This window comes from Phyllobates terribilis, unplaced genomic scaffold (genome assembly GCF_046119375.1).
Source record: "Phyllobates terribilis strain yellow unplaced genomic scaffold, ASM4611937v1 Scaffold_11__3_contigs__length_659146591, whole genome shotgun sequence".
Classification (NCBI taxonomy): Eukaryota; Metazoa; Chordata; class Amphibia; order Anura; family Dendrobatidae; genus Phyllobates; species Phyllobates terribilis.
In genome coordinates this window covers 133,156,304-133,179,244 of record NW_027362771.1, presented here as the reverse complement: position 1 = coordinate 133,179,244, position 22,941 = coordinate 133,156,304, and the positions used below count along the sequence as shown (strand labels likewise).

At 43.1% G+C, this 22,941-nt stretch overlaps 1 protein-coding gene across 1 annotated transcript in view; it reads right to left on the bottom strand.

Moving 5' to 3' along the window:
- The window catches only part of TMTC2 (transmembrane O-mannosyltransferase targeting cadherins 2), a 370,418-nt gene that overhangs the window by 172,083 nt on the left and 175,394 nt on the right, over positions 1-22,941 (bottom strand). The window contains exon 4 of the mRNA XM_073651619.1: positions 845-959. Coding sequence (XP_073507720.1) covers positions 845-959 — 115 coding nt within the window. The remainder of the gene's footprint in view (positions 1-844; positions 960-22,941) is intronic.

Below are 22,941 nucleotides of genomic sequence, written 5' to 3'. Positions count from 1 at the left end.
TGGCAGCTTTATGTGTACACTGTACATGGGCAGAAAGCTGCCAATCAGTGGTGTGGGTGGGGTTACACACAGCTCAGCATTCAGAGAACAGCAGATAAAACAGTGATTTTATACAAATGCCCAGTATGTGACACACCAATGTAATCAGGGTCCCTGCCCCTACATTATGCTTTCAGATGGGGGGGCAAAAACCTGCAGACAGGCTCCATTTAAGGCTTAGTTCGAGGCTCCAATGGAGGTATTATTCAAAACCTTAATCACAAATTCCATCATATTTAAAGTGACAGACACAATGACAGAACCCAACACATCCCATTATAAGTCATTATCGACTTTGGAACAGAAAACCCATATTAACACAGGTGTGATGTCAGCCTGACCGAACATATAAGCTCCCTGTTGTGGTTGTAGAAGGCAGCCAGAATGTTACCTGATAGATCCAAATTTATGCAGAGAATTTGATGCCCTCTAATAGAAATGAAAGCTTTAAATATAGAAAATATTATTATGCACAGAAATTATGGGCCTAAAAGTGACAGTTTAAAATGCAGAATACAGATTCTCCTAAAAATGTATAAAAATAATAATTAGACCTCTAAATAGGTGTTGATCTGCAATTCTCGTTAGTGGCCACTACACAATGAATGGAGCTGTGCGGTATAGCTCTGTCCAATGTTTACATCAGCCGCCATCAAAGCTGATAACAGCAGATCAGTGGGGAGCCGGCTGTCGGACGACCACCAATCTGATACTGATGAACTCTCCTAAGGACAGGTCACCCACATTGGATGCCCAGACCCCCATGTAAGGGCTGTTATAATTACACCCAGCATGCAATACTTACAAGTTATACAGCATATCAGCCATATTGCTTCGGTAGTACAAGGCATTCCGATAAGCTTTTTCGGCTTCAGAAATCTTGCTTTGGCTCTTCAGAACATTCCCAAGGTTACCCCATGCTGCCAGATAGGAAAAAAAACACAAGAGTAAAATTTTCACTTCGTTTCCCTTTAAGAGACATAATAAATCTTCAGTAAGATTTTACCTTAACACATTTTAGCAAACCAAAAGGAACAGATGTCATTTTTTTCCAGACAGTATCATGATAATGACTTTTCTGGTAGGAAATATATTATTTTCTGCTTGACACCAGCATACAAAGTACGTCCATTCATTTCTGACAATGTCACACTCATTACTAGCTGCTGCAAACAGTCAATGCTGTAAGCTTGTATTCTAGGATGGGCTCTGTATCAGCTCTCCTGCTGTCAAGCAATAATGCTATGCTACAAAGATCAACTAATAATGACAAATGTTCCCGCACAAGTAATTACTTTAGTGCAGGAAGTGTCTGCTGAATCATGAAGAGCTTCTGCAGGAATCAGATGGGAAAAACTCAGCAGAAAGAATAGCTGTCCTTCCCAGGCCACGGCTCCGGCACTCATCACAAACAGAAATCTTAGGACCAATATTGGAGAAAGGCAGAATTAAATGACAAGTTTTCTGTGAATTTAAAGCATTACCCAAAACAAGGCTGCTGGCTCTTACACATATAACACAGCTAGGGTCTGTTCACACGTGGTGTTTTTTGCAGCATTTTTTCTCTGGTGCGTAGCCCTGCTGAATTTTTTTTGCAATTTTTTCAAGTTTTCTGCAGCGATATTCACCCACACAATTGAATGGGTAAAAAACGCTGCAGAAAAAACGAGTGTAAAAACGTCAAAATCGCCTATTGTAGGCGTGCGTTTTTTATATGTTTTTACTTGTGTTTTCCCCATTTATTTGAATGGGTGAAGAATGCTGCAAAATCCTGAAAGAATGGACATGCTGCAGATTTAAAAAGAAAAATGCTTCAAAAGGTTCAAACTGGCAAGGAAAAAATAAGCAGCATGTGCGTGAGATTTCAGAAATATCACTCACTTCGCTGGTACTGGAAAACGCTGCGTTTTTTCCACGGCAGAAATGCAACGTGTCAACAAGTCCTTATTTTACTCTAAAGTAGTCTCTAAGCAGTATGTTGTGTAGTTACTGGGTCATTGCAAAAAAACAACAACTTTGCATAAATCCATTGTACAAATGAAGATAAGAAACGAATCTTTAGCCGACTACACTTACACCGAACGTGAAAACGTGTGTGAGAGAGTGGAGGTTCAAGAGAACAAAAGTGCATGAGAGACAGAGTGAATGCACAAGTGAGCGTGAAAGCATGCAAGAGAAAGTACAAGATAGTGAATTCATATGTGTGTGAAAGAGCGTGAGCAGAAAAGTGAGTGCAAGAGAGTGAATGCTAAAGAGCGTGAAAGCACGAGAGAAAGTGAGTGCGTGAGAGTGCAAGACAGTGAATGCAAAAGAAAGCATGACAGCACGTGAGAAAATGAGCGTGTAAGTGAATGCACAAGAAGAGCATGAAGGCACAAGAGAAAATGAGCGCGCAAGAGAGTGAATGCACAAGAGAGCATGAAGGCACGTGAGAAAATGAGCGTGCAAGAGAGTGAATGTACAAGAGAGCATGAAAGCACGTGAGAAAATGAGCGTGCAAGAAAGTGAATGCACAAGAGAGCATGAAGGCACGTGAGAAAATGAGCGTGCAAGAGAGTGAATGCACAAGAGAACATGAAGGCACGTGAGAAAATGAGCGTGCAAGAGAGTGAATGCACAAGAGAGCATGAAGGCACGTGAGAAAATGAGCACACAAGAGAGTGAATGCACAAGAGAGCATGAAGGTACGTGAGAAAATGAGCGTGCAAGAGAGTGAATGCACAAGAGAGCATGAAGGCACGTGAGAAAATGAGCACGCAAGAGAGTGAATGCACAAGAGAGCATGAAGGCACGTGAGAAAATGAGCGTGCAAGAAAGTGAATGCACAAGAGAGAATGAAGGCATGTGAGAAAATGAGCGCGCAAGAGTGAATGCACAAGAGAGCATGAAGGCACGTGAGAAAAGGAGCGTGCAAGAAAGTGAATGCACAAGAGAGCATGAAGGCACGTGAGAAAATGAGCGCGCAAGAGAGTGAATGCACAAGAGAGAATACACAAGAGAGAATGAAGGCACGTGAGAAAATGAGCGCGCAAGAGTGAATGCACAAGAGAGCATGAAGGCATGTGAGAAAATGAGCGCGCAAGAGAGTGAATGCACAAGAGAGCATGAAGGCACGTGAGAAAATGAGCGTGCAAGAAAGTGAATGCACAAGAGAGCATGAAGGCACGTGAGAAAAGGAGCGTGCAAGAAAGTGAATGCACAAGAGAGCATGAAGGCACGTGAGAAAATGAGCGCGCAAGAGAGTGAATGCACAAGAGAGCATGAAGGCATGTGAGAAAATGAGCGCGCAAGAGAGTGAATGCACAAGAGAGCATGAAGGCACGTGAGAAAAGGAGCGTGCAAGAAAGTGAATGCACAAGAGAGCATGAAGGCACGTGAGAAAAGGAGCGTGCAAGAAAGTGAATGCACAAGAGAGCATGAAGGCACGTGAGAAAATGAGCGCGCAAGAGAGTGAATGCACAAGAGAGCATGAAGGCACGTGAGAAAATGAGCGCGCAAGAGAGTGAATGCACAAGAGAGAATGAAGGCACGTGAGAAAATGAGCACGCAAGAGTGAATGCACAAGAGAGCATGAAGGCACGTGAGAAAGTGAGAGCATGTGAGAATGTGACACATGGTGGCTTATTCAGAAAAAATCAGTTGAAATGATAGGTATGTATTAAATTAAAACTCGCTACGTTTTCTAACCGATCAGGTTTCTTTATCAGGCAAGTCCAAAAATTACACACACAATTAAATATTCAAATGAATGATCCAAATTAGACACATCATGTTTCATAGTGTGTTGGTCATTTAGTGATGTAACCTCATTAATCTGAATATTTAAACTGGGTCTGTGTAATTATTTGACATTCCAGATGAAGAAACTGGATCGGTTTGGAAACGTGTAGCAGGATTTAATCTAATAAAAAAAATATATATATTTTTTGCAGCCCTCTGGTTACTGCTATTTGCAGTGCTCCTTCTACCTTCTATTTCTTTTTTACTGAACTATCCAGCAATTTCACCCTTAGTTGGTTCTACTTGTGGATCAGAACCATCCAGATTTGATTATCCAGCTTCACATTGTGCCTGTCCTTTGCACAACTAGATAGGGTGAGCATATACTCTACACATCACCACCATCTTGCCCTTTGCTTTTACGCTATGGATCGCTCCCATTGATATTTTTTTACAGGTAGGCTTTAGGGGGGAAAAAAAAGTGGACCTCAAACGTTTTCTGTAATGTAAAATAAGAAAATCAGATAGTACTCAGCCTCCTTGGGTCCAGTGCGAGCTTGCTGCCACTGCTCAGTGTTTTAGCGGAATCACGTCAGCAGCTCACATCACCGCTGCTGCCAATTATTGAGCTCAGTGCATTGAAACGCAATGGTGAAGTGAGCAGCCTCTGAAGCCAAAATACGGAGATCAGAGAAAAAGCAGAAATCAGGCACCAGAATACGGATTTTTTTTTTTTTACCATTACAAGGAAAGTTTGTCAACCCATTTTCTAAACTTCTTAAAATCATATCAATAACACGCTAGATAGATGACTTTCCATTTCAGAGATCTCCATTTTCAAATCAAAGTGTCCAGTTTCTCCTACATGTAAAGAGAAAACAAAAAGATTGCCTCTTCAATGTAGTCTGTAGATGTGCAGACCCAGCCCCCCTGTTCTTGTGATCGGCAGTGGCACCAGCACTAGGACGCCGCGAACCCCTTTCACTTGCACTTGAACCTTGCACATGCATCTCTCCACTTTAGCAAGTGGGGAGTCAAATATTGGCAAATCCCAGCCTAAGCCTTTTAATATGGAGGCCTAGGTTAAGACTGACAAGGAGACAAATAAATTATTGTTTAAGTTTTTAAAATATGTAGTCAGAAGGCTCCAAATTTGGAGGAACTGGAAAAGAAACCAGTAAATCGTATCAAGACACTAGTGAAAAATTATCCCTCCAGTATGAGTCTATCATCACATGACCAGTAATTGAAAGAAGGGTTAAACTTTTACTTCCCTTTTACAGGCGCTGTACTGAAATAACTAGCACAATTACATAAAGGAAATGCAAATTGGATTGGGGCATAGCTGGCGTGTACAAGCTGAATGGAAAGTTATGTTTCTCATTAGCAACGCATTTCAGGCACTGAAGTATTAGCAACACTTTGCTCATTCGCTCTTCTATTAGACAGTGTATCATCTAGAAAGTTATCTGTGTGGGTGGTGACACAACCTGCCTTAAGGCATACATTGTTTCAAGGAGTCTTTCAGACTAGAGATATCTGATTAATTCAATTGTCGTACACAGTCTTTTGGCCCTCTTTGTGGAAAATTGAAATAGGAAACAATGCTGAAATATTGAAATCTTGAGCAATTTAAAAACAGACTTATTTAGCCATAAAGTGCACAAACTTCCATCTGGGCTTCATTAATGCGAGGCATGGAGAATGCTTACAGTGCCCTAAACAATAGGCTGAAAATGAGGAACAAAATAAAGCAGATAAACTAAACCATGGGTTCACCCGCAGAGTACTAATATATTAGGGAGGTGCAAAAAACAATCATATCACAAATGTGTCCTTTACAAGCAAGCTATCCAATAATACAGCAGGTGCTACTATTCTGCTACTGGACTGACCAACTATCACAATCTTACCAAAATACTACCAAATTTACTGATAAATTTGTATGTTGGATAATTATAGATTTTTAGTACTCTGCCCCCAAAATAAAGAAAAAAAGAATAAAAAGCATAGACTCACTGATACTTGAGCAACCTTTTGCATTTATATGATATATTTTTGTATTGATTTGATCAAAAAGGCCACACAAACATTCATTAAAGGGGTTTTCTGTTTTCAGAAAGCCCATCACCTGGCTGCAGTATGCATCTCCAGCATCTGTTATTTTCTGCAGCGCTAACATCACGTCAACAGCACAGCAGCCAACAACTAAGCTCAGCGGCTCTGCCAGAGCTGACAGCACAAGCTCACTGATAAGCTTCAACGTTGTAAACGTGACTAATCATCAACCATTTTGGCCAACAGCTATTTTTCCCGACCACCCCATGAACAGGAACACTTGCCCAAATGTTCCTCCTTTGTTCTCTAGGAGAGAACCACTGACAAACTCCTCTGGTGGCAGCCTATTTCTGCGCCAAATAAAAGGATGGGCCATTTTAGTTTAAGAGGCCATATCCTTCTCTTTCATATACATTAGAGTATTGAACAATTCCACCAATATCCTCTGACTTTAATCTAATGTGCATGGGAACGGGAATGCCACATTGCTAGAATGAGGGTTTCCGTCACAACTTTATGCTTGTGACAAGACACCATAAATCTGGTGACAGATTCTCTTTAGACGAAAGAGTCAGACTTATAACATGGATATTATCTGTCCTAGATCACCGTACTCATGAATATCCAAACTGCTTATAGAAGCCAAAGAAGCACAAGAACTGTCTTTTGGGAGCTTCAAAAACGAAGCAGCCACACAATCGCCTTGATAAACACCATAGACCATAAGGCGTTAAGTAGAACACTTTTGGACTATAATGTTTGGGTGGGGTCTTAGTCTTAGAAATCTGATTTCTACCCCAGAAAACACTTAGCATGAATTAGTAATGCCTTCTGCAGGTCAGATGAAGGATGGCATGTTCTGCAAGCACTTACAGATGCGATGTCTGGCTGCACAGTGTGTGTGTATGTATACAGCTACACTCAATATATCTCTGTGTATGTACAGTACTGTGAATGTATACATAGGCACAATCTTTATTTTCCCTTTACAATGTTACCTTCCATCCGCTCGCCATTATTCATGATCATTTTTACAGCTGATTAAACAGGGTTTGTTTAACTGTTTAATTAATGTGCTCTGGTTCCTATTTTAGAAGGCTCGTATTAATCTTCCCGTTCCGTGTACAGCTGAACAGTATTAAGCAATTGGAGGCAATTTATTTTATTGTAAGTGCAACAAAATCCTGTCCAACATAGACATAAGTGATTAAGGTTCGCCTTAGACATACAGGTGGTCACACAGCATTGAGACAGAAGGGGAAGTCACCATTAGATGCAATAGAACGTTCTTTGTGCTACGTAAATGATACAACATCTTGAAGAAACTCTTGTAAATACTATAGTTACTCATTAAAAAACACTTGAAATGATAAAAAATAGGAGGTAATGCACATAAATATGCCATATCAACAGATCTGAATGTCTGAAAAGACTCGTTGCAATATTTATTACTGAGTCATGTATCGAATGGCCTGCAAAATAATAACATAGGATACCATTGCAACAATAGGGAACATGCACACGATTATGTGTAGCAGATTTTTCTGCTGCAAAAAACAGTGTTAGCAGGAAAAACATGCATTTTTTGTGTGCATTTTTATTAGCATTTTTTTCACCATTCATTTGAATAGGTGAAAAATGTTGCAAAAATGCTGAAAAAATGTACATGCAGCAGATCTGAAAAAAACGGTTCAAATCTGCAATGAAAAAATAAGCAGCATGTATTTCAGAAAGCTCATGCACTTAGCTGGTACTGTAAAACGCTGCACTTTTTCCACAGAAAAAACATGTGGAAGACAATGTAAAAAAGCATGGCGTGAAACAAGCCCTTACACTTACTATGTATGTTGTCAAATACTACAAAAACTATAGATGAGCGGACCCGTGGAAGTTCGGGTTCTGTTACCCGACCAAACTTTACTCCAAAGTTTGGTTTGGGTACTAGAACTTTATCCGAACTTGAACCAGATCCCAAACCCTATTGAAATCAACGGGGACCCGAACTTTGGAGCTGGAAAATCTCTCTCTCTTCCTTCTGGACTTCATCTGGAACACTGAACCCTGAAACGGATTTCTGGGAGATGTCAGTGTTCGGAGTTCAGCACCTAAGTGTCCGAAATGAACCCAAGAACTTTCAAATTCGGGTTCACTCATCTCTAACACCACAGGAAATGAAAATGTTCCATGTAAATGAAAAGTCAGAACATAAAAAAGAGGAAACTATTTGTGTCCATGTACATGGCAGTGCTGTGTGCACAGAGCCCATAGAGCAGTGTACAGGATACAATTCATCACTTACAAAAAAAAATGTAAATTACCATACCTTTTTCTTTGGCTTGTGGCATTCGCTGACGAATTTTGCTGCAAATGCATCAAAATGGAGCATGCTCTGCATGAATTTTGAGAAAAGTAAAAAAATTGCTGCGTTTTTAACCTGTTTAAGCAACTTTTTACTTTAAAAAGTGGCATGTTCATGATAAAATGTCGAAAAACTGTGCCAAAGCTTCAGGAATACATAAAAATCACTCCAGGAGGAAACTGGGGTACATTTGAGCCAAATTTTGGGATGTTTTGAAAAATTACAAATGATAAATCAAGCAAAACTCTAATCTAAACTCTGCCCACATTGCAGAACTAAAAACAAAAACACAAAGATAAGACTATAAAATGGGCACAAATTAAAAGATTAATATGGCACAAACAAAAAAAGGTGCAAAATACTAAAAACTCCACACAAAACAATCAAATACAATAATGAATAGTTTTTTACTGTATGTACAGAAATATTCTACTATGGGAACATTGGAGATTTATTAAGACTGTACATTACACCAGAGATAAAAGCACTCTGACCTAAGTGCGTGCATCCGAAGTACAAGTCTACGCCAGCCAAAAGCAATTTTCTTCTATGCTGCAACCACTAAGTGTGTTGTGAACAGAAAAAGTTTAAAAGTTTGTAAACTATGGCATGCTAATGGCGTGATCCATAATTTGTGATTTTTATGCCATTAATAAATAAATGTTCCTCAATATTCCATGGGGAACAACTGAAGAAAATGATGCGAGCCAGAAAAGAAAAATAACTTTTTACACTATGCTTTGCTCAGGTATATCCAAACATACTTAAAGGGCCGGCCAGTGAAAACAAGCTACCACCTATTCACAGGTTAGGTGATAACTTACTGATCAGTAGTGATCTGACCGCTGCACTGAGCAGCAGAATGTGAATTTTTTTCCCCCCGACACACAGTGGAGCAGCAGGTCAGATGGCCAGGCACTGCTCCATTCATTCTCTATGGAGCTGTCGAAAAAAGATGAGCCCAACGCTTAGCAAACACATAGGAGATGAATGGAGCTGTGGTTACGCTCTGTAGCTCCATTCTAACAGAGATAAAGGTGTTCCATTGCCGATCAGGGTGGGTCCCAGCAGTCGTGCCCCACCGATCAAGTTATCCCATACCTTAATAGAAAAGTGATAACTTTTCATTGGACTACTCATTTAAAACACTCCCCTATGGCTTTTGAGCAAAGTTGGAAACAGAATTAATATTTTATAGGCCTTACACCCTCACTAAGAGGAGCATCAAGGGTGTGTAAAGGTGAAAAAGTGTTGCAATTGCCCCCAGGCCCGGTAGACTATGGGGGCCCCAAATGTCCTTGAAATGACTATTGCTATTAAAGACCTGTGTTAGTTGGGATCCCCATTGAAGTATTTGCATTGGGGCCCACAAGCTTCAAGTTACGCCACTAGGAGAAACCCCAATAAGAAAGTTTGGACAACTCTTTAAAAACTCCCTCTTCTGTCTTTGACCTCTTTTGAGCAGAGTTGGCAAGAACAAATCTAAATTTTATAGGCATTTAAAAAAAATTTAAAAAATAAAAAAATCAAGAATAAAATTTGAAAAGGGACTGCCAGCTGACAGCTATATCTCCCAACTCCTCCATACACATAGGGTGAAGGTTCATATGTTCTCATTGGGAAAAGAAGAGAAAGTGCTACCAGACACCTTGGCAGAGGCTTATGCTCCCTGAAAGCAAAATGGTCAGCCAAAAATATTTCAAAGATGTTATCAGGGGAGAGTCAGGAAGTGTCATACACATCAGAGGGTCAGTCTGACAAAATCGGAGGTTTCAGACAACTTTCACTTAAGGTGTATGAGGCCTTACACCACAGAAGATGAGTTGTGTAGTATTGATAACATTTGTTATAAAGTTCCACTTTAAATCCACTATTTGCCATGTAGAAAAGTTGGAGTGCTCCCATAGAATGAATTGATATTGATTTCAACCATCTGTGAACATGGGTAAAGCTTATTTGATATGCACTATATTAAAGGCGTTTACTACTACTCGGACATCCCCTTTGCTATTGCTATATGCCCCTGTATAAAATGAAAACAGCCAATACTTACTTTTGGTGCCTGGTCTCTCGGGACATTTTTATGCCATGTGAGCCCTAGAGCCCAGTCTCTCTGAGCTTGCCTGACATTTTTATGCCACGTGAGCCCTAGAGCCCAGTCTCTCTGAGCTTGCCTGACATTTTTATGCCACGTGAGCCCTGGAGCCCAGTCTCTCTGAGCTTGCGTTACCCGGAGAGTGACGCAGCCGCTGATTGGCTGCAGGGCTCACGTTTCATAACAACGTCAGGCAAGCTCAAAAAGACCATGCGCAGGCACAACCCTGGCACCAAAAGTAAGTATTTTTTATTTTATACAGGGGAATATAGCAATTGACAAGGGGATGTATGAGTAGGGGACAACCCCTCTAATAGAAAAAGAAGCATAAAGATCTGTCAGTTTGGTACAAGTATTGTAGATTGGAATTGCTATAACACATTGTGTGCTATAACATGACATTTTTTTCTTTCTCAATTTAGCCATGAATGTATAATAATAATAAAAAAGAATTATATGGGTTTCATATAACAGAGCTTGATAACACACCGGAGGACATGCAGCATTAGATGGCGCGTTCTACGAACTACTGAAAAATATATACATAAAAGATTTTTATTTTCCAGGACGATTTAAAAGAAAGTGTATTAACCTGGTATATCACTTTAAATCATTATATGACTAAATGCCTTATTTTTATCCAGATCTTAAATATTCAGATTGTTGCCAGTAAAAACAATAGGACGCAAATTTTCACTGATTGATTTTCCAGCTTTGCATGTAACAAAACAGTTTTCCAAATTAGGATTGCTGGGTTATTCTAAGGTCTCTGTTTGTCATAAACCTAAAGAGGTTATTTATAAATTTGGGACTTTTGGATGGCGTATAGCTTTTTATACTGATGAACCTAAATTCGCAGTATGTTATTGATCAAGTTATTCAATTGGTCATAGCTGAAAAGAAGTATGTAAGACAGCTAAATCTACAGTTACACCTCTTCGGGAGGGAAATGCATTCTAGAACATTATTAGGGTTCCCACTTAAAGAAGCATTCCTCCCATCAAAGTTTTAACACTCTTAATATATTACACTCATCATACTATAAAGCACTATGTACTTACAATTGCTCATTCCTTCCCTTCTACCGAGTTAATTCCTCTCTTTTCTCTGCACTATGTAGAAAAAGGAAGTCTATATTCCCTATATGAGTCATTCCCCTCTTGAGCTCCTGTCCCAGGTGCTCCCTCCTCCCCCCTGCCAGGGACTTTTGCAGTGATGACTCATGCAGGGAAAAGAGACTTCCTGTTTCTACACAGAGCTCAGAAGGATTCAGCTAGTCAGTTTATAATCATGTGATGTCATAGACCTAATGGAACAGAGGAATTAATTGGGTAGAAGGGCAAAATGAGCAATTGCAAGAACACAGTGCTATATAATTTGATGACTGCACTATATTAAGAGGATAGGTGTCATGGGGATACCGTGACAGAGAGGAGCCAGAAGATTGCATCATCTGCTTACAAGAGCCCCCGCACTGATTAGATCTGCTTCACCTTCCTATTAGCAGTGCAGGTTTTCCTTGCTCTGTTATTGCAAAGGTCAATCAGTTCTGTTTATCTGCTGGAGGTCTTGGTCCTGAATTATCACAGCTGTTCTGTGTTGGCCACTCCCCTCTGGTTTTTATGCTCACCACTTGCACTTGGGAATAGCAAGTGATATCTTACACTTCCTGGTTTGGTGTTGAAGGATAGATCAGAATTAGTAGCAGCTGGTTGGAGTTGTTTTCAGGATATTTCTGTGTGGATTTGGTTTGTGTGTTTATCCTAATCCTCTTCCCATTTGGTTTGTCCCTCCTAATGTTCCCTTGATTTCTACTCAGTTATTTTGTGAGTGTAATTGTGTGATTGTGGTTTTCTTTTATCTCTGTCTGTTTTCCCTGTCAGGTTTGTGTTATTCTATACACTTCAATCCCATACCTTTCTGAGTGGTGGTGGGAACAGTTAAGCATAGCGAGGTACGAGACCCCGGCATCCCCACCATCTGGGGTAATCTGGGTAACAGGGATGGCCTAGGGTCCTCCTAGCTTGAGTAATAGGGAATGAGTCAATTGCCCCAGGAAATCCTTCTACCGTATTGTGACAATAACAATTTTGATTGGAGTGCTCTTTAAAGGAAAACTCTATTTTCGCTTTTTTTAAAAAAAAAAGTCAACATGCTAGTGCACAAGAGGAGCTTTCAACACAGACCACTGGCAAAAAACCTCTGGATTCAGTAGGCTAGTTCGACTTTTAATGGCAGATAGCTTCAGCACCCTGTCCAAAATACATATGAGCATACATAGCGCCAATTGAATTTAGTCACATGTACAATTTGTGGCTTGACTGACCCATGAAATCCCATGTATATGTGAACAAGGTCTAAGGCCTCATTTAGTTGTCAGTGATTTTTCTGTATGTCCAATTTTCACCAGTATTTGGTCAGTGTGTCAGATTTTAACATCAGTGTTTTTTCAGTAACTAGAAAAACTTCTATCCTGTGAAATGTTAATCATGGATAGCACAAAGGTTGCACACTGATGGCAATGTGTTCAGTCATTGATTTTTCATGGATCCATAAACATGTATGGATAATATTGATCCATAACTACAGTTGTGGCCAAAAGTTTTGAAACAAACACAAATTTGCTAATTGACAAGTAACCATCATTTTCATTTTTAATCCATAAATAAATAGTACACATGAAAATAAGCAACTTTGTAAAATATCTTATCACAGAAATCTTCTTCCTGCTCCTCCAGAACTGATCTTTCACTAATAAATTTATGGGTAAATTCTGTATGCAGTGAATACAGATGTTCACATTACGGAGATAGGAGATAACAGTTGGTGCTTCTAAAATTCTATGGAGGGGGGGAGCTAGAGGCAGACACAGACTTTCTGCTGCAAGTGCTCCTGAAATGATAATTACACCTCTTCATAGCACTTTATGGCAAAGTCTGAATTCAATTAAGGCAGATTTTAACCGTGAATTCAGACTTTAGAGAATGAATGATCAGTCTAGGAGGAGAAATAAGCAGATTTACCGTATTTTTCGGATTATAAGACGCACCGGACCATAAGACGCACCTAGGTTTTAGAGGAGGAAAAAAAAAATGTAAGCAAAAAATGTGTTCATGATGAACTTTTAACGGGGAGGGGGACTTCTGCTGACACTGGTATAGGGGTAATATCCCCCAATTCTGACAATATCCACTATCCAGGTATATATGCTCCCCCCCTTCCTTTTATATGTGGTCCCCATCCTGGTATGCCTGGCATCCCTCCATCCTGGTATGCATGGAACCCCTCCATCCTGGTATGCATGGCACCCCTCATCCCTATCCTGGTATGCATGGCACCCCTCATCCCTATCCTGGTGTGCATGGCACAGCAATCCCCATCCTGGTATGCATGGCACAGCACTCCCCATCCTGCTATGCATGGCACAGCACTCCCCATCCTGCTATGCATGGCACAGCAATCCCCATCCTGGTATCCATGGCACCCCTCATCCCTGTCCTGATATGCATGGCACCCCTCATCCCTGTCCTGGTATGCATGGCACCCCTCATCCCCATTCTGGCATGCATGGCACCCCTAATCCCTATCCTGGTATGCATGGCACCCCTCATCTTTATCTTGTTATGTATGGCCCCCTCATCTTTATCCTGTTATGTATGGTCCCCTCATCCTTACCCTGGTATGTATGGCCCCCCTAATCCTCATCAGGCTGCACATAAAAAAACAAACACTCATACTCACCTTTCTTCTCTCCAGCAGCGCAGCGTCCTGTCTGCCCGCACTGATCTCTCCATGTGGGTCGCGCATGACGTCACTGCCATGCGCGGCTCACATAGAGAGATCAGCTGCCGGAAGTCACTGCTCCCCATGTCGGGACTGTGTGCCGGGGAGCAGTGACTTCATGCTGCTTAATAGCCGGCACACAGTGTAGCCGCGCTGCGGCTCCTGCTGCTGCCGGGCTATCGTGTGCCCGCTTATTAAAGTGCATGAATATTCACCCCTCTCCACTCCCATAGGCGTGGAGACAGGTTGAATGTTCATGCCCTTTAACAGCGGGCACAGGCGATTCCGGCAGTAGCAGGAGCCGCAGCACAGCTACACTGTGTGCTGCTATTAAGGAGCATGAATGGGCGTGGGGAGCAGTGAATATTAATTTTCTTTAGCAGTGGGGACAGTGTAGGCTGCAGCGGGCGGCTGCTGCCTCCTGTGCCCCGCTCCTCCACCGCTACCGCTCCCCCACACCCCACATATATAGACACCCCCCCCAACATTCGGACTATAAGACGCACCCCCTCATTTTCCTCCAAAATTTAGGAGGAAAAAAGTGCATCTTATAGTCCGAAAAATACGGTATCTACCCTGTTTCCATGAAAATAAGACCTATGCCGAAAAACTACCACAGCATGATTTTACAGGATTTTTGGAATATACATTCTACTCCAAAAATAAGACCTAGTTACAGTCAGGACCAGCGTTTTCGGGGGTTGGAGAACTGGTCAATTGCTCAGAGCCCCCACCATCTTAGGTGCCCCCCAAAATTTCTTTTCCAAGGGTAAAACTGCTTAAAAACCTTTGGTGACATCATGGTCATATGACCATGATGTCACCAAAAGTCCTTGAACTGCAGGAGTCCAGAGGAACTAAAGAGGAGACAGGCTGGTATGCATGGCTGGTGTTAGGGGGAGGGTGAGGAAAACTGAGCAATTTCTATATTATATATATATATATATATATATATATACACACATACACATACACACATACATATATATACACACACATATTTACACATACACACAGATATATACATACACACACACACACACACACACACGAGTGCTTCTCACTAAATTAGAATATCAAAAAGTTTATTTATTTCAGTTCTTCAATACAAAAAGTGAAACTCATATTATATAGAGTCATTACAAACAGAGTGATCTATTTCAAGTGTTTATTTCTGTTAATGTTGCTCATTATGGCTTACAGCCAATGAAAACACAAAAGTCATTATCTCAGTAAATTAGAATACTTTATAACAACAGCTTGAAAAATGTTTTTAAAATCCGAAATGCTGGCCTACTGAAATGTATGTTCAGTAAATACACTCAATACTTGGTCGGGGCTCCTTTTGCATCAATTACTGCATCAATGTGGCGTGGCATGGAGGCGATCAGCCTGTGGCACTGCTGAGGGGTTATGGAAGCCCAGGTTGGTTTGATAGCAGCCTTCAGCTCGTCTGCATTGTTGGGTCTGGAGTCTCTCATCTTCCTCTTGACAATACCCCATAGATTCTCTATGGGGTTAAGGTCAGGCGAGTTTGTTGGCCAATCAAACACAGTGATCCTGTTGTTTTTAAACCAGGTATTGGTACTTTTGGCAGTGTGGACAGGTGCCAAGTCCTGCTGGAGAATGAAATTTCCATCTCCTAAAAGCTTGTCGACAGAGTGAAGCATGAAGTGCTCTAAAATTTCCTGGTAGATGGCTGCGCTGACTTTGGTCTTGATAAAACACAGTGGACCTACACCAGCAGATGACATGGCTCCCCAAACCATCACTGAATGTGGAAACTTCACACTAGACCTCAAGCAGCTTAGATTGTGCCTCTCCACTCTTCCTGCAGACTCTGGGACCTTGATTTCCAAATGAAATGCAAAATTTACTTTCATCTGAAAACACAACCTTGGACCACTGAGCAACAGTACAGGTCTTTTTCGCCTTGGCCCAGGTAAGACGCTTCTGGCGTCTATTGGTCATAAGTGGCTTGACATAAGGAATGCGACACTTGTAGCCCATATCCTGGATACTTCTGTGTGTTATGGCTCTTGAAGCTATGCCTCCAGCAGCAGTCCACTCCTTGTGAATCTCCCCAAAATATTTGAATGGCCTTTTCTTAACAATCCTTTCAAGGCTGCAGTTATCCCGGTTGCTTGTGCAACTTTCCATTAATATGCTTGGATACAGCAATCTATGAACAGCCAGCTCCTTTAGCAATGACCTTTTGTGACTTATCCTTCTTGCGGAGTGTGTCAATGACTGCCTTCTAGACATCTGTCAAGTCAGCAGTCTTCCCCATGATTGTGGAGCCTACTGAAACAGACTAAGGGACCTTTTTAAACGCTTAGGAAGGCTTTGCAGATGTTTTTTGTTAATTATTCTAATTTACAGAGATAATGACTTTTTTGTTTTCATTGGCGGTAAGCCATAATCATTAACATTAACAGAAATAAACACTTGAAATAGATCACTCTGTTAGTAATGACTCTATATAATATATGAGTTTCACTTTTTGTACTGAAGAACTGAAATAAATTAACTTTTTGATGATATTCTAATTTAGTTAGAAGCACTTGTATGTGTATGTGCAATGTGTGTGATGACATGATTCTATCTGAATAAATGTTGATATTTTTTCTTTACGCTGCATAAACTGACCTGCGGTTTGTGTTTGAAAACCTGCAACATGTCAATTTCTCTTGTGAGTACGCAGAGTTTTCAGTGCGGATTTTCCCCATAGAGCTGCATTAGATGCGGAAAATCCCATATGTAGCTTTCGTGCATTTCTACTTCACAAATGCATTAAAAACAAATGTAATCCACTCGACAATATCAAAAAAGGTTGGTCAAACCCAAATACCAGGAAATATAAAAAACTAAGAAGCTTTATTTAAAACATGACATACTAAAGGAGACAAACTGCAGCGTTAAAAGTGCAATAAAAACGCATGTAAAAAATGTACTCAAAAAGACAATGCTAAAAAAAAAATCACAAGTATCCTAACTTTAATAGGTGAAAAAATGATGCAAAAAATCTGCAACATCAAAAACTCACCAAATGCTCATTGAGGGAAAGTAACACTTGACTATAGTTACACATTCATATGACATGTCCTAGTGCTGTTCTTTACTCTGACGGCACACTGACCCATAGACTTTCATCATTTTTAAAAACAGAACCGTGTCTCCGATTCGTGAGACTCAGAGCATGTCTTATTCTCATCTGTTCTGTGGATCAGACTCTGCCACTAAAGTCTATGGGGATCAGTATAAAACGGATGACATGCAGAATACATACTTTATATTTCAGAGTTCCATCCGCGCTTCATCCATTTTCAACTGATACATTGCTCAGGGTTAATAGCTGAGCCAGGTCAGAAAATCCATCTGTTATTACCATCAGTGTCACCAGCGTACGGTCCGTGTGTCTGTTTTTACCATCAGCGTACGGTCCGTGTGTCTGTTTTTACCATCAGCGTACGGTCCGTGTGTCTGTTTTTACCATCAGCGTACGGTCCGTGTGTCTGTTTTTACCATCAGCGTACGGTCCGTGTGTCTGTTTTTACCATCAGCGTACGGTCCGTGTGTCTGTTTTTACCATCAGCGTACGGTCCGTGTGTCTGCTTTTACCATCAGCGTACGGTCCGTGTGTCTGCTTTTACCATCAGCGTACGGTCCGTGTGTCTGTTTTTACCATCAGCGTACGGTCCGTGTGTCTGTTTTTACCATCAGCGTACGGTCCGTGTGTCTGTTTTTACCATCAGCGTACGGTCCGTGTGTCTGCTTTACCATCAGCGTACGGTCCGTTTGTCTGCTTTACCATCAGCGTACGGTCCGTGTGTCTGCTTTAACATCAGCGTACGGTCCGTGTGTCTGCTTTAACATCAGCGTACGGTCCGTGTGTCTGTTTTACCATCAGCGAACGGTCCGTGTGTGTTTTTACCATCAGCGAACGGTCCGTGTGTCTGTTTTTACCATCAGCGTACGGTCCGTGTGTCTGTTTTTACCATCAGCGTACGGTCCGTGTGTCTGTTTTTACCATCAGCGTACGGTCCGTGTGTCTGTTTTTACCATCAGCGTACGGTCCGTGTGTCTGTTTTTACCATCAGCGTACGGTCCGTGTGTCTGTTTTTACCATCAGCGTACGGTCCGTGTGTCTGTTTTTACCATCAGCGTACGGTCCGTGTGTCTGTTTTTACCATCAGCGTATGGTCCGTGTGTCTGTTTTTACCATCAGCGTACGGTCCGTGTGTCTGTTTTTACCATCAGCGTACGGTCCGTGTGTCTGTTTTTACCATCAGCGTACGGTCCGTGTGTCTGCTTTACCATCAGCGTACGGTCCGTTTGTCTGCTTTACCATCAGCGTACGGTCCGTGTGTCTGCTTTAACATCAGCGTACGGTCCGTGTGTCTGCTTTAACATCAGCGTACGGTCCGTGTGTCTGTTTTACCATCAGCGAACGGTCCGTGTGTGTTTTTACCATCAGCGAACGGTCCGTGTGTCTGTTTTTACCATCAGCGTACGGTCCGTGTGTCTGTTTTTACCATCAGCGTACGGTCCGTGTGTCTGTTTTTACCATCACCGTACGGTCCGTGTGTCTGTTTTTACCATCAGCGTACGGTCCGTGTGTCTGTTTTTACCATCAGCGTACGGTCCGTGTGTCTGTTTTTACCATCAGCGTACGGTCCGTGTGTCTGTTTTTACCATCAGCGTACGGTCCGTGTGTCTGTTTTTACCATCAGCGTACGGTCCGTGTGTCTGTTTTTACCATCAGCGTACGGTCCGTGTGTCTGTTTTTACCATCAGCGTACGGTCCGTGTGTCTGTTTTTACCATCAGCGTACGGTCCGTGTGTCTGTTTTTACCATCAGCGTACGGTCCGTGTGTCTGTTTTTACCATCAGCGTACGGTCCGTGTGTCTGTTTTTACCATCAGCGTACGGTCCGTGTGTCTGTTTTTACCATCAGCGTACGGTCCGTGTGTCTGTTTTTACCATCAGCGTACGGTCCGTGTGTCTGTTTTTACCATCAGCGTACGGTCCGTGTGTCTGTTTTTACCATCAGCGTACGGTCCGTGTGTCTGTTTTTACCATCAGCGTACGGTCCGTGTGTCTGTTTTTACCATCAGCGTACGGTCCGTGTGTCTGTTTTTACCATCAGCGTACGGTTCGTGTGTCTGTTTTTACCATCAGCGTACGGTCCGTGTGTCTGTTTTTACCATCAGCGCACGGTCCGTGTGTCTGTTTTTACCATCAGCGCACGGTCCGTGTGTCTGTTTTTACCATCAGCGCACGGTCCGTGTGTCTGTTTTTACCATCAGCGTTATGTCCGTGTGTGTTTTTACCATCAGCGTACGGCCCGTGTGTCCGTTTTTACCATCAGCGTACGGCCCGTGTGTCCGTTTTTACCATCAGCGTACGGCCCGTGTGTCCGTTTTTACCATCAGCGTACGGCCCGTGTGTCCGTTTTTACCATCAGCGTACGGCCCGTGTGTCCGTTTTTACCATCAGCGTACGGCCCGTGTGTCCGTTTTTACCATCAGCGTACGGCCCGTGTGTCCGTTTTTACCATCAGCGTACGGTCCGCGTGTCTGTTTTTACCATCAGCGCACGGTCCGCGTGTCTGTTTTTACCATCAGCGTACGGTCCGTGTGTCTGTTTTTACCATCAGCGTTACGTCCGTGTGTCTGTTTTTACCATCAGCGTACGGTCCGTGTGTCTGTTTTTACCATCAGCGTACGGTCCGTGTGTCTGTTTTTACCATCAGCGTACGGTCCGTGTGTCTGTTTTTACCATCAGCGTACGGTCCGTGTGTCTGTTTTTACCATCAGCGTACGGTCCGTGTGTCTGTTTTTACCATCAGCGTACGGTCCGTGTGTCTGTTTTTACCATCAGCGTACGGTCCGTGTGTCTGTTTTTACCATCAGCGTACGGTCCGTGTGTCTGTTTTTGCCAACAGCGTACGGTCCGTGTGTCTGTTTTTGCCATCAGCGTACGGTCCGTGTGTCTGTTTTTACCATCAGCGTACGGTCCGTGAGCCCGTTTTTACCATCAGTGTCATCAGTGTACACCCGTGTGTCTGTTTTAACCATGAGCGTACGGTCCGTGTGTCTGTTTTTACCATCAGCGTACGGTCCGTGTGTCTGTTTTTACCATCAGCGTACGGTCCGTGTGTCTGTTTTTACCATCAGCGTACGGTCCGTGTGTCTGTTTTTACCATCAGCGTACGGTCCGTGTGTCTGTTTTTACCATCAGCGTACGGTCCGTGTGTCTGTTTTTACCATCAGCGTACGGTCCGTGTGTCTGTTTTTACCATCAGCGTACGGTCCGTGTGTCTGTTTTTGCCAACAGCGTACGGTCCGTGTGTCTGTTTTTGCCAACAGCGTACGGTCCGTGTGTCTGTTTTTGCCATCAGCGTACGGTCCGTGTGTCTGTTTTTACCATCAGCGTACGGTCCGTGTGTCTGTTTTTACCATCAGCGTACGGTCCGTGTGTCTGTTTTTGCCATCAGCGTACGGTCCGTGTGTCTGTTTTTACCATCAGCGTACGGTCCGTGAGCCCGTTTTTACCATCAGTGTCATCAGTGTACACCCGTGTGTCTGTTTTAACCATGAGCGTACGGTCCGTGTGTCTGTTTTTACCATCAGCGTACGGTCCGTGTGTCTGTTTTTACCATCAGCGTACGGTCCGTGTGTCTGTTTTTACCATCAGCGTTACGTCCGTGTGTCTGTTTTTACCATCAGCGTACGGTCCGTGTGTCTGTTTTTACCATCAGCGCACGGTCCGTGTGTCTGTTTTTACCATCAGCGTACGGTCCGTGTGTCTGTTTTTACCATCAGCGTACGGTCCGTGTGTCTGTTTTTACCATCAGCGTACGGTCCGTGTGTCTGTTTTTACCATCAGCGTACGGTCCGTGTGTCTGTTTTTGCCATCAGCGTACGGTCCGTGTGTCTGTTTTTGCCATCAGCGTACGGTCCGTGTGTCTGTTTTTACCATCAGCGTACGGTCCGTGAGCCCGTTTTTACCATCAGTGCAATCAGTGTACACCCATGTGTCTGTTTTAACCATGAGCGTACGGTCCGTGTGTCTGTTTTTACCATCAGCGTACGGTCCGTGTGTCTGTTTTTACCATCAGCGTACGGTCCGTGTGTCTGTTTTTACCATCAGCGTTACGTCCGTGTGTCTGTTTTTACCATCAGCGTACGGTCCGTGTGTCTGTTTTTACAATCAGCGCACGGTCCGTGTGTCTGTTTTTACCATCAGCGTACGGTCCGTGTGTCTGTTTTTACCATCAGCGTACGGTCCGTGTGTCTGTTTTTGCCATCAGCGTACGGTCCGTGTGTCTGTTTTTACCATCAGCGTACGGTCCGTGAGCCCGTTTTTACCATCAGTGTCATCAGTGTACACCCGTGTGTCTGTTTTAACCATGAGCGTACGGTCCGTGTGTCTGTTTTTACCATCAGCGTACGGTCCGTGTGTCTGTTTTTACCATCAGCGTACGGTCCGTGTGTCTGTTTTTACCATCAGCGTACGGTCCGTGTGTCTGTTTTTACCATCAGCGTTACGTCCGTGTGTCTGTTTTTACCATCAGCGTACGGTCCGTGTGTCTGTTTTTACCATCAGCGCACGGTCCGTGTGTCTGTTTTTACCATCAGCGCACGGTCCGTGTGTCTGTTTTTACCATCAGCGTACGGTCCGTGTGTCTGTTTTTACCATCAGCGTACGGTCCGTGTGTCTGTTTTTACCATCAGCGTACGGTCCGTGTGTCTGTTTTTACCATCAGCGTACGGTCCGTGTGTCTGTTTTTACCATCAGCGTACGGTCCGTGTGTCTGTTTCTACCATCAGCGTACGGTCCGTGTGTCTGTTTTTACCATCAGCGTACGGTCCGTGTGTCTGTTTTTACCATCAGCGTACGGTCCGTGTGTCTGTTTTTACCATCAGCGTACGGTCCGTGTGTCTGTTTTTACCATCAGCCTACGGTCCGTGTGTCTGTTTTTACCATCAGCCTACGGTCCGTGTGTCTGTTTTTATCATCAGCCTACGGTCCGTGTGTCTGTTTTTACCATCAGCGTACGGTCCGTGTGTCTGTTTTTACCATCAGCGTACGGTCCGTGTGTCTGTTTTTACCATCAGCGTACGGTCCGTGTGTCTGTTTTTACCATCAGCGTACGGTCCGTGTGTCTGTTTTTACCATCAGCGTACGGTCCGTGTGTCTGTTTTTACCATCAGCGTACGGTCCGTGTGTCTGTTTTTACCATCAGCGTACGGTCCGTGTGTCTGTTTTTACCATCAGCGTACGGTCCGTGTGTCTGTTTTAACCATCAGCGTACGGTCCGTGTGTCTGTTTTACCATCAGCGTACAGTCCGTGTATCTGTTTTACCATCAGCGTACGGTCCGTGTGTCTGTTTTACCATCAGCGTACGGTCCGTGTGTCTGTTTTACCATCAGCGTACGGTCCGTGTGTCTGTTTTACCATCAGCGTACGGTCCGTGTGTCTGTTTTACCATCAGCGTACGGTCCGTGAGCCCGTTTTTACCATCAGTGTCATCAGTGTACACCCGTGTGTCTGTTTTAACCATGAGCGTACGGTCCGTGTGTCTGTTTTTACCATGAGCGTACGGTCCGTGTGTCTGTTTTTACCATCAGCGTACGGTCCGTGTGTCTGTTTTACCATCAGCGTACGGTCCGTGTGTCTGTTTTACCATCAGCGTACGGTCCGTGTGTCTGTTTTACCATCAGCGTACGGTCCGTGTGTCTGTTTTTACCATCAGCGTACGGTCCGTGTGTCTGTTTTACCATCAGCGTACAGTCCGTGAGAACGTTTTTACCATCAGTGTCATCAGTGTACACCCGTGTGTCTGTTTTAACCATGAGCGTACGGTCCGTGTGTCTGTTT